The sequence below is a fragment of the Malus sylvestris genome, chromosome 10 (assembly GCF_916048215.2).
Source record: "Malus sylvestris chromosome 10, drMalSylv7.2, whole genome shotgun sequence".
Taxonomy (NCBI): Eukaryota; Viridiplantae; Streptophyta; class Magnoliopsida; order Rosales; family Rosaceae; genus Malus; species Malus sylvestris.
The window spans coordinates 29,877,615-29,889,588 of NC_062269.1; the positions used below are offsets into that span (position 1 = coordinate 29,877,615).

Consider the following 11,974-nt stretch of genomic DNA (forward strand, 5'->3'; position numbering starts at 1 on the left):
AATAAATTTGATCGGAAAGATACGTTCAAATAAAACCAACTATAAATTCTTCCAATACTACTTATGATTAAAAGTTCGTAACCAACTGAAATTCGTAACCAATTCAGTTGGTGCTTTTTCCTATTTGATAGATTGATTTGTAAAGTAAAAGATTAGAAGCACAAAATTCAAAGGAAAAGAGAAAGATTAACTTAATAACTTTGGTGACTCAATTTCCACCATGTTAGATGAGGTTCTGAGTTCAAATTTCATCGATAATAATTGTTGATAAGTAAAAAAACAAGCGTACATCGGTGTCATTAGTTAATAAAGTGAATAGCACATGTATACCGCGAACAAATTCGAGTGTGTTTGTACAATATTTTGGTAGAAATACATCAACAGTTACACGTTAGTTGTGGTAAATTGAATTTGGGTAACATTTACTCTTCAGTTTTACTTTCATCTTTCAAGACAGGGAAAACTTACAGGAGGCTTGGTCCAAGAAAAAGGCTCAATTAGAATTAGTGGCTTCGAACTGCACTACCTTTCTTCAGGCCTCAAGAGCCTCTTGAGTTTTCGTTCGAAACCTCGAAGCTCCAGCCGGTATAGCCACGGAAAAATACAGGCGTAGAAGGCAGCGTCGAGAATTGTATCCTTCATCACTTGAAAGCCGAAATGCAATTGGGAACAAGCTCCTAGTCTGTGTGATGGATTGGTCAGGTCAGGAAGACTCCTCCCGGTTTTGAGATACTTCTAACTGGGGAGGCAAGAGGTTCAAAAAGCTCCCTTGCACATGGTGACTACTTCCGCTATCGGAAGTTTCTGATGTCTCAGACGTCTCAGACTCTTCATCTGCATCAAGTGAACACAAAAAGGTGAGAAATGTAAAAGACATTTGCCCGATCCTGGATTAAAACTTTAAATGCTGGGAAGCAATATATGTACCTACCAAAAAGTGTTTTTACAGATGGTCTTTTCGATTTGGCGTTTTTCTTCTTCAACGAGGCTACATAGAAAGAAGACACCCAAGTTTACATAAAACAGAATATTGCCATACCAAAGACCACACGTTTTCGGGTTTACCCATAGATTGCATGACATGAACCATCAAAATCCATGTATATGCCCACGTATATATAGAAAACTTTGAAACTGATACCAATATATAACAAAAGATAAAGTTCTCCAGCAAGTTCATGGAAGATAGAAAGAGATATACCCATCCCAGGCACTTGATAATCGTTAACAATTTCGAAGTTTTTATAGGTATAGCCCACAAAATTAATGTCCTTAGAAGAGAGCATCTGCAAAATGGAGAGAGAAAAATATAAGGGGAAGATTTTGAAAGATTTAGGGGTGCGGCAGGGGTAGCTTGTAGGGCAAGTTATATAACAAACAATGTGACAAATTCTATATGTAAATCGGTGACAATAGCTGAGTGAAAAGACTGAAACTCATAAGCTTACCTTTCTCCAGGGACCAGTTTTGGATGAACTCTGAGTTTGATAGTCAACCTGCATACCGAAAATATTATTCATCAAACTATGAGCAACATGATATGCTCACCACAAATAGCCTGACAAAATCCACAAAAACTGAGGGACATCTATACCTCATCGAACTTTTCGAAATTTTGAGTATCCAAATCATCATTGACCTCAGGAATAAATGCAGCATCCATTTGATAAAGCTTATCCCACTCAGTCCCATCGAACCAATGATGAACCTGAAATAGGAATCAGCAGCAAGGTAATTCCCATTATATGCAACAAGTTCATGAGCAAATCAAAGAAACTTAGAACAGGACACACTATACAGCACCTTTATTTCATCTGCGCCGTTTATTCCCAACCTTAGGTTGACATTACACAAAAGTTTACTAATAAGATCTTTTGCCCCTGGAGATAGCATTGCTTCTTCTGGAAATTTCAAATGAGTTTTCCAGTTTACAATCTACAAGAGACGAGCAAGACAAAAAACATCAGGAAAATAGGATAGGATAAATGGTGAAATAAGAAGTCACAAGCCACACACAAAAAAGCCCAAGGGAATTATGGTTGAGACTTTTTAAAAGAGAACAATCTAACTTTCAATATTTCTAAACTTTACCTTCCTGCATGTTGACATTGGCTCATCAGAATAGAAGGGTGGGTAACCCACAAGCATTTCATACATAATAGCACCAAGTGACCACCTGTGTATCAACAAAAATCACAACTTGGTCAATCCAGGCATCGAAAAACAAGGTGGCTCTTGAGTTTATGGTCCATAAAAGTGATATGGTACACCAATTTTAAAAATGGTCCCATTAAAATATAAAAGGTAGTAAAAGTAGTGATTGTTATGCCACATGATTCTCCAATTGATTGTTGATTTAACAAAAATGAAGTACATGGTAAAAATAGTGATTGTATGCCACATGATTCTCCAACTGATTGTTGATTAACAAAAATGGAGTCTATGTAAAGAGATCTCAATTGATATTTAAAACATATTGAAATTAATTCATCGGTGTTAAACATTCAAACATCCTATTGCTAAAATTCATAATACTCACCAATCGCATTCCATCCCATAACCTTTTTTCAACAGAACTTCTGGAGCAATATAGTCAGGGGTACCAACAGTCGAATAAGCCTGCAATAGGCATATATCAACAATTTAAGGAATGACACATTTTCAACATTCTACAAAAAGGTCATGAATGACAACGTTGTGCATCCACAAAGAATCAGTTCATCTTTGATCTACTCTCAAGCAGATATTAGATTGCATAGTGGTATATAACTTACAAGCATTCTCCTATTCTTCTGCCAATGTTGCAGTTGCTCTTGTTGTGTTCGTTTTGGAGCCGCAGGATGTTCATCATTCTGTGCAGCGCCATTAGCATTGGGTGCTACTGAAAAATCTTCTCGGATAGTACTGCAGTCTAAAGGTTTACACAACCCAAAATCTGACAGTCTCAAGTGTCCATATCTATCGAGTAGCAAATTGTCAGGCTTAATATCCCTGTAATATGCAAAGGAGACTAGGTTAACCTCCATTTCACAGTCCAATAAAATTCTGTTGCCGAATTTGTCAGAAAAATCAGTGTGAATTGTGAATTTGTGCAACAAACCTATGAACGTAATTGTGTTTATGGATAGACTCAATAGCCAAAACTGTTTCGGCAACATAGAATCTAGCTTCATCTTCAGTCAAAATATCCTTTCTCATAAGCAAAGTCATCATATCTCCTCCTGGTAAGTATTCCATTATAAGATAAAGATAGTCATCATCTTGAAATGAACAGTACAGCTTGACAATGCAATTGCTGTCCACCTCAGCAAGTAAGTTCCTTTCAGCTTTGACATGCTCTACCTAAACATAATATAAAGCAAATGGCATTAAATACAGTTGTCATTACCTCAGTAAATTTGAATGGCAGAACAATAAAAATGGTCACCTGGCCTCTACGAAGCATCTCTGATTTCTTTAGCTTTTTCATGGCATATACAGACCCAGTCGTCTTTTCCCTGCATACACGAACCTGCACCATGAAGCAACATTTTACTGATCAAACACTTACATCAACCCCATAAGACAAAAACTCCGTGCTATGCTAGGACGCTGAAACTGAACTTTTTGTTTCATTAACGGTCTCTACTTCATGTAACATTTTTCTTTTAGTAGCCAATCATGTAGTCACCAACTCCGCGTTCCCCATATACAGAGACCAAAAACACTTCTAAAGCTATTAAAACTGAAGAAGACGATACAAGTACAAGATCTTGATCGAAAGCATATACCTCACCAAATGCTCCCTTGCCGATCATAGTCAACAAGTCGAAATCATCAACACCCATTTTATGCCTCTGAAGGCGCATGTATTCGGTTTCTTTCTTCTCCAAGAACTTCAGAAGGTTGCTTTGATCTTCCTCAGAGACGTCGGCATCAGCCAACTTTTTCTCTAACATATTTCGTCTGCCATAAAGAATCATATTTACTAAATCAAAATCGAAAAAAAAAACTCACAAAAACTGGTTTAAATTTCTCTTCCTATATCAGTAAATCCAACAAGAAGTTATCACAAAGCTGCATTATTTAGCATTACAATTGCTGAATTCTACATTTTTCCTAATTTCCGAAAACAAAAATGCAAATTCATCAATGCAATTATATATATATGTATATATATACCGTTCCTTCCTCTCCTGGAGGTTCTTCATCTGCTCCTTGTAATGGTTCTCAATGTACTGCTTCGCCGCCGCGGCCTTCTGCTTCGTAACATTGGAAAGCGCCTCCTCGTCCAAATTCGACTCGTCTCCGCCTCCATCCCCGCCGGCGCACGGCTCCTTCCTCCTCGTCGAGTTCCTCAGCTTGTCGCGCGGCTGAAGCTTCTGCAGCCAACTCCTTGCCGAATCCATTGCCTCCTCCCCCTAGCAATGCAGCCCACCACCATGCCAAAATCGCAACGTGAATTTCTCAATCGCGAGCAATCTGTATTGTAATTCCGATCACGAAACGCATCGAATGCAATCGATTGCATGCAAATCGAGCATTGTAGGAAAGAAAAATTTTGGAGAAAAAAGAAATTGAAAAATTGGGGCTGAGAATTCGGATTACCGCGTAAAATTAGCGACGGGCAGGAAAGAAAAGACAGTGCGATCCGCGATAACCCTAAATAAACTCTCTCTCTCCTCACTTTCTCTCTCTTCTGTGTGTTGTGGGCAGCAGAGGGAGACACATCTTCCCTCCATTTGTGTATTGGTATATATAGCTCCCCATCTTCCTTCGAATTTTCCTTTTGGATTTTGACAAATAATTAATGATTTTACAAACTTTTATTTATTTAATTTTATTTTTTGGTGCGTTGGATCTGGCGAGAAACTGATCGGCGAAGATTCGCGTGGGTGGCCGGGTTCTTCCACTTCCATGTGTTTATGTTCAAAGTTTTCCCGCGGGTTGCGTATCCTTTATTTCCCAATTATTCTCTTAATTTAAAATAAAAAAGGCGAATGCCACTCAGTAATATGATCTAATGATATTCTTTCACTTGTGAGTAAAAAGTCTTAAGTATTTAAATTATTATTAGGTTATTATGAGGCTAAGCCCACCCATCTTCCTTAGTGTAGAAAATATCGTCTGTTAAAAAAAAAAAAATAATGATATGAATAGGAAAAGTTTTGTAGCTTAGTTTGTCGAAAATATTTACTTTTTACATTTGACATCTTGTGTTTAATAATTGTTTATATGCCAAAAGAATTGTGTCAATGTGCCACTTCAATTAAAATGTTGTTGCAATCAACGTATTAAATATCGATGATATTGGAAATATAGGTAGTTCGAAAACACGGAAATATCGATGGAAATATCGGAATATTATCGATATTGATATCGATAAAAATAATATGGAAACCACGAAAATTGTAAGAAAAATTTGGAAATTTTTATTGAAACTTTGCAGAATGTTTATTTAGTCGATTATCTATTAGTTTATCACAAAAAATTGGAAGGAAATGCACTGCATGATGGATTTAACTGATTTAAGTTGATTATATAGCGAGCTGACAAACATTGTAAGTGTAGAAAATATGTAGTAATTAATTAAAGAAGTTTAAACACACCATAATCATTTATATATATGGATAATTTTTTTTCTATTATTTATTTTATCTACATAATTTGATGGTCTAAGGGAAAAAAAAACATTATCCAAAAAATTCATAGAACATATATATATATATATATATAGTTTTATCTTATTCTATATATAATTCTAAACCATATATATATATATATATTGAAAGGATATTTATATATATATATATATATATATATATAATTTTATCTTATTCTATATATAATTCTAAACCATATATATATATATATATATTGAAAAGACAAAAAGCACACAGTTTCATAATTCAAAACTGTGTGCCCTTCCACTTGTTTCACATTTCCAAGGGCAGAGTCCCCATATCATCATACAGTTTCATGATCATACATTTTGACATTTTGAAAAGTAAAACACCTTCCCAATTTCCCATTAAATCTGTTCAGTCCCAATTTCCCATTTCTTTCTTTCTTTCTCTCTCTCTCTCTCTCTCTCTCTCTCTCTCTCTCTCTGCGCGTACTCTCTCTTCCTCCATTTGCTCACAAACGGCAAAGCTGCAGAAGCTTGCCGAGATCGGAAGTTGCAGATTCAGAGTTGCTGCGCGTTTGGGATTTGCAATCGTCTAGATGGGTACGGTCCACCTGGGACTTGGGCTCGCACACCCATGGCTCGCCGGACCTAGGTTGGGTGTCCTCAGGGTGCCCCGGAGCTTCATGAAGACGAAGGGAGAGAGGGTTGACGCCAGTGATGATTTTGGTACCGTCGTCGATGGGTGTGGGTGTGTAAATGGGTGTGTGAGTGTAGATCGGCGTGAGAGGGAGAGTATGTGCGAGAGAGGGGGGAGAAAGAGGGAGTGAGCTGAGAGAGAGGGAGATGTTGGCGTGGGTGGGGAAGGGGTGGAGGGTTGCAGGGAAGGGGAAGGGGGGGAGACCTGGAGATGGGAATGGGTTATAGGATGCAGAGAAGAGAGAGAGGCGAGAGAGAGATTTAATATATCACGATATTATTGATAATATCGATAATATCGCGATATTAGTGGTAATATCGCGATATTTTGACGAAAACCCTTTGGATACCTATTAAAATATCGGTCCGGCGAAAAACCGATAATATCGGCATTTTGTTCCTTGGTTGCAATTAGTCACTTTTAGTTTGATTTTGTTTATTTTTTAGTTTGAAAAGTTTTAAATAATTCACATATAACTCTTTTCAAAAGTATATTTTGGCGTTCGAAATATCACACACTTGTTTTGAAGAATCTTGTGTAATGCACATATAACCCTTTAAACTTTGAAATTGATTATTCGTCGCAAGTTGAAACAAAATCTTGGTGAAATATTCTCTTTTTTATTTTATATTATTTTTTTGAGTACATCGATATTTTTACATTAGGAGGAGGGGAAGTTCGGCTAAACCACATAATGGGCAGCCTAATTTGGTATCGAATTCGTCATCCACGAGATTCGAACCTAATATCTCTCACTTCTAAGCGAAGAGAAATATCACCAAACCGTAATACCGAGTAACTACTTTTTATTTTAGAAATATATGCTAGGCTCATGCAAGGCTCAAGCGAGTTATAACCGCAAGTTGATGTATTGTGAAACTAATATGCATCAATGGTTCTTAGTTGCACAAATGGCCAATCACGAGTGTGGACGACTAATCGTTAGCATTCACTATTTTTGTTTTGTTGTCAATGTTGAGTAATAATCCGATGTATTATCATAAAAAATAAGACCATTTATGAAAAGAACGAAAAGAGCAAGTTGCTGCTATAAGGGACAGACCCAAGGTGCCAGGGGTGGGCTCCGGCCAACCCCAACTTTAGCGGCTCGGTCTGTAACTGTTAAAACCCAAAAACTACTCCTAGCTGATGAATCCTGTAAGTCCATCTTTTAGGTGTCGCACCTTTGGAAAGAGATTGCAGACTGATCTTGTAGCAACAAACCCGAAAGCTAGAATTGGGCGGGAGGGCGCGTAGAAGCAAGGGAGTGGAGCTGTTGTAACATACGTTAAGATTTTAAATTTGAAGATTACTCCAACGACATGTCGTGTCTTTACGATGCATTAAAAACCCCGCGGGACCCGTGGTCACGCCCTTGCCGCGATAAGTGAGAAAGCCGCGGAAGTCAACTTCTCGGAGACGACGGACAGGGTGCGCAGGTTAATGATCGTGTGCCCCTCGCGCGCCATGGAAACAGCAACCGAACAGTAGCTGCAAAACCCTCTCACAATAGGAAAGAGAAAGAGAGAAGAGAGAAGAGAGAAGAGAGAGGATTTCGCTTCTGTGAACCTATAATATCTGAATTCGGTACGTAATTGATCGAATTCGATTTCTGTTTGATGTTTTGTGTTTGATTTTTGGGGATTTTCTGCTTAATTGAATTCGAATGCATGCTTAAATGCTGTTGCTAATTGAAATTATCAGAAAAAATTGCCCTAAATTTCACATTTGCAATAGCATGGAGGAAGACGAGGATGCAAATTTGCTCAACAGTTTGAAAGGGGCAACGGCGGCGAATGCGGAGGATATCGACAGGGACATTTTATCAGGGGTATGTGGAATTGCTTGAATTCGTTGTTTTAATCTGGATTATATATTGCATTGCGAGTAGATGATCGAAATTTTCAAAATCGTGTTTTTTAAGCTCCGAAAAGATGGGTAGAGTGATGGAATAGTTAATTGGATTGGATGTTAGGATTTAACAATAGGTTGTGTTGAACTGCAGGTGCATAACAATGGCAATGGTAGTAATGTAAGTGAAGTTGGAGAGAGTAATGAGGAGGAGGAACGACTTGAGAAAGCGGAAAGTGTTGATCCATTGGTGGCTAGTGAGGTCAAATTGTATAACAAATTGAGGGCAGTTGAGTTTGAAATCGATGCTGTTGAGTCCACTGTTGAACCAGAACAAGTGGGGAGAGAAGATGGTGATCGTGATGGTGGTGATGGCGCAGAGCCGGGAAATAAGGAGGATAACCTCCAGCATGCCCTGACTACTGACCCACTAAGAAGTCTAATGAAAACAAAGGTGCAACTTGAGAAGGAGCTTTCGGATTTAGGCAAGGGAAGACCATCCACGGGTATTTTGCGCAACAGAGTCTTATTAGATACTGTCAAGGACAAGCCTGCACCCAAGAGGAAGTTGAAACAAGTTCAGAAATCCGGAAAAAATCAAGCAAAAAGGATTAAAACGGTCTCATTTGATGAGGATGACGACTTTGATGCCGTGTTGGATGCAGCATCTGCAGGCTTTGTTGATGCTTTGTAAATTTTGATGTGTAAGATGGATTAACTAATAACAAGGATATCAAAGTTGATGCTTTTGATATGCCAGGAAAGGGATGAATTAGTTCGGAAAGGAATTTTGACTCCTTTCCATAAGCTAAAGGGCTTTGGGCGCAGCCTTCAAGAACAAGGGCCATCGCGGAGGTGTAGTGTTCTTGCAGAAGAAGGCAGGAGTGATGATTTTGTTTCAGCCAGTGTTGCTAGAGCAGTGCAGTCGCTTTCAGAGGCTGCTCAAGGTCGCCCAGCTACAAAGCTGCTTGATCCAGAAACTCTACCAAAGTTTGATCCACCCACTTATCCTTTTAAGAGGCTAAGGAAACCGCTTAAAATTCCTCAATCCTTAGAAAATGGTACACAGAGGAATAAAAGTTCAGGAAAGAAAAGGAAGCGTCCTTTGCCTGACAAAAGATGGAGAAAGCGCATTTCTTTTGGGGAAAATAATTTGCATGAAAGTGGTATGTTCAGTGTTGTCATTGCTTATGGTGGTGTTAGGCAGATGTATGGTACAGTTAAGTGTTTTGTAAAACAGAAGTTGTTTTAATAGTGTATATCTATTCTTTACAAGATATTATCAAGTATGTTGTTTAATGTCTATTTTCCTTGCTTGACAATAGAAATCTGCAAAGTAATGAGACGTGTTATTTTTCTTGCAGACGACACTCCCAGCTGTGAAGAAGAAAACCAAGATGATTTTGGAGATGTAGATGATGATGATGAGTATCCGCATGTTACCCTAGAACGCAGTGGGAAATTAAATGTTGTTTCACAAGTGCTTAAAGTTTGGAAAGGATCAAGGGCATCGTGTTCTTCTTTTTTTCGCAAACTCAGCAAATGCTTGACATTATTGAAAGTTTTCTGGTTGCTGATGGTTATAGTTACTGGAGGATGGATGGTCTTACTCCCATCAAACAGAGGATGGCCTTAATAGATGAATTTAACAACTCAAGTGATGTGGTTGTTTTCCTTTTAACAACTAAGGTGGGTGGTTTAGGAACAAATCTGACAGGTGCAAATAGGGTGATCATCTTTGATCCCGACTGGAACCCTTCAACTGACATGCAGGTATATGACGGTGGACTTACTATTCTTCTAGTTTTCAGTTGGATGCAAATGTTTGAACTTGGAAACTTGTCTTCTCCTCTGTAAAATTTTACGATAGAATCATAGATATGTCCCCCTTGCAAAATTATGAACATTTTAGGAGGATGGATCCTTCTATTATATTTCTTATTGAAGTAATACCTACAGGATTTTCGTTAAACCTTGTTTAGAATAGTTGATTTGTGCCTTGTTAAACCTTGTAATCTGGGTGTTTTTAACAGGCAAGGGAGCGTGCTTGGCGTATTGGTCAGAAGAGGGATGTAACTATATATAGACTGATCACCCGTGGAACCATAGAGGAGAAGGTATATCATAGACAAATTTACAAGCATTTCCTGACCAATAAGATATTGAAGAACCCACAGCAGAGAAGGTTCTTTAAAGCTAGAGACATGAAGGATCTTTTCTCTCTGAGTGACGACAGAGAGAATGGGTCTACTGAAACAGCCTATCTGTTCGGTCAATTATCTGAAGATGCCAACGTCGTTGGTGCGCAGAATGATAAGCCGGATAAGCAAGAATCTCAGAGAGGTTCTGTACTGTCTACCAATGGTGCTGTGGCTGACAAGGCAAATAACTCAGAGGCTGGACCATCCAGGAGGAATGGGAAAGAAAAGGCTGACCAGAGTAACGGTGAAGTAGATGAAGAGACAAAATTTTTGAGGTGCCTTTTTGACGCCCAAGGGATACACGTAAGTTTCTTCACTTTGTTTACCGTATACACATTTTTTTTTATAGTACTGTAACTGTGGGCATGTTAGGATTTATCTACAGCTGTGGAACTTAAATTGAAATAAACTTGTTATTACTTTTGTCGGAAACAATCAAGAAATTGTTTGGTTTCTTCCTGTTCCTGTTATTTATTATTTTACATGCTGTTCAAATTTTGACTTCAGATTGCTATGAACCATGATGTAATCATGAATGACCATGATGAAGAGAAGATGAAGCTTGATGAGCAAGCTTCCTGAGTTGCACAAAGAGCAGCGGAAGCGTTGCGCTAGTCACGGATGCTTCGAAGCCGTGACGGTGTCTGTCCCCACATGGACTGGGAAATCAGGAATGGCAGGTGCATCATCAGCTGTCCGTGGGAAATTTGGGTCTGCTGTGAATTCCCAGTTGATCAAGAATACCAAACGGTCAGACGAAGGCCCCAGCAGCAGCACAGATGGCTTTGTGGCTGGGGCACCTGCTGGAAGGGCATTATCTTCTGCTGAATTACTGGCAAAAATTCGAGGAAACCAAGAAAGAGCCGTGGAAACCGGAATTGAGCATCAGTTTAACATAGCAAAATTCTTCGATGTTGGAACTTCTAGGACGGCTCAGAACTTAGGCGGAGTGCAGCCTGAAGTAGTGATTCGTCAAACCGTCAGTTCATCGCTCGAAAGTGCTGATTAATTTCATCCTTTACCATTGGTAATATCTTTTGTAGGGCAAAGGTTTTGATCAAACCCACACTGATTAGATACATTTTATCTGTACAGTAATTTGTAGAGTTCTGATCATTTACTCGTTCCACTGAGTACAGTGGCGTTCTAGAATTCATACAACCGACCCCATTTAGTGGGATAAGGGTTTGTTGTTATTGTTGATAAATTACTCGTTCCATTCAACAATGTTAGGTCAACTAGTCAGGTTTCGAGTTTGAATCTTTCTTCCGTAAATTGAAATAGTTTAGAATATTGTTCTGTGAAAAAGAGCCATGGAAAAATTATGTACTTTTATTCTAGTAGTAACCTGCAAGGCACTCTGAGATAATTATCCCTCAACTCTAGTGGAAACTGGAAAGGAGGCCACAACGAAAACCACCTTATACAGTAAAGAAAAGAACAATTACTTGGAGTTTTGGCAAGATATGTTTCAAGTTTTCTATGAAAACGACAGGGGAGTGATTTTCACACTTCCGTTCTCTCTTTTGCGCTCCTCCCCTTCGTCAATTGGCAGACGGCGCTGTTATTACAAAATTCATGAACCGAAAATGACCAACCAACTTATTTTAGTCGACC

At 38.7% G+C, this 11,974-nt stretch overlaps 1 protein-coding gene and 1 pseudogene across 2 annotated transcripts; one reads left to right on the top strand and one right to left on the bottom strand.

Moving 5' to 3' along the window:
• Window positions 1–299: 299 nt before the first annotated feature.
• On the bottom strand, window positions 300–4,745 carry LOC126585393 (uncharacterized). 2 transcript variants are annotated; one of them, XM_050249813.1, is made up of 14 exons: window positions 4,588–4,745; window positions 4,162–4,461; window positions 3,771–3,945; window positions 3,428–3,511; window positions 3,101–3,342; window positions 2,775–2,991; window positions 2,540–2,619; window positions 2,092–2,176; window positions 1,804–1,935; window positions 1,595–1,708; window positions 1,449–1,496; window positions 1,202–1,286; window positions 932–988; window positions 300–834 (listed from the first exon to the last, which is right to left on the bottom strand). In XM_050249813.1, the coding sequence occupies exons 2-14, from the start codon at window positions 4,386–4,388 to the stop codon at window positions 704–706; spliced, it is 1,677 nt and encodes a 558-aa protein (XP_050105770.1). In that variant the 5' UTR covers window positions 4,389–4,461; window positions 4,588–4,745; the 3' UTR covers window positions 300–703. The 2 variants fall into 2 exon arrangements, with proteins under 2 accessions (XP_050105770.1, XP_050105769.1); XM_050249812.1 differs by having other exon boundaries at window positions 4,162–4,728.
• A 1,257-nt stretch (window positions 4,746–6,002) lies between these two features.
• Window positions 6,003–11,650, top strand: LOC126585409 (protein CHROMATIN REMODELING 8-like; annotated as a pseudogene).
• The last annotated feature ends 324 nt before the right edge of the window (window positions 11,651–11,974 follow it).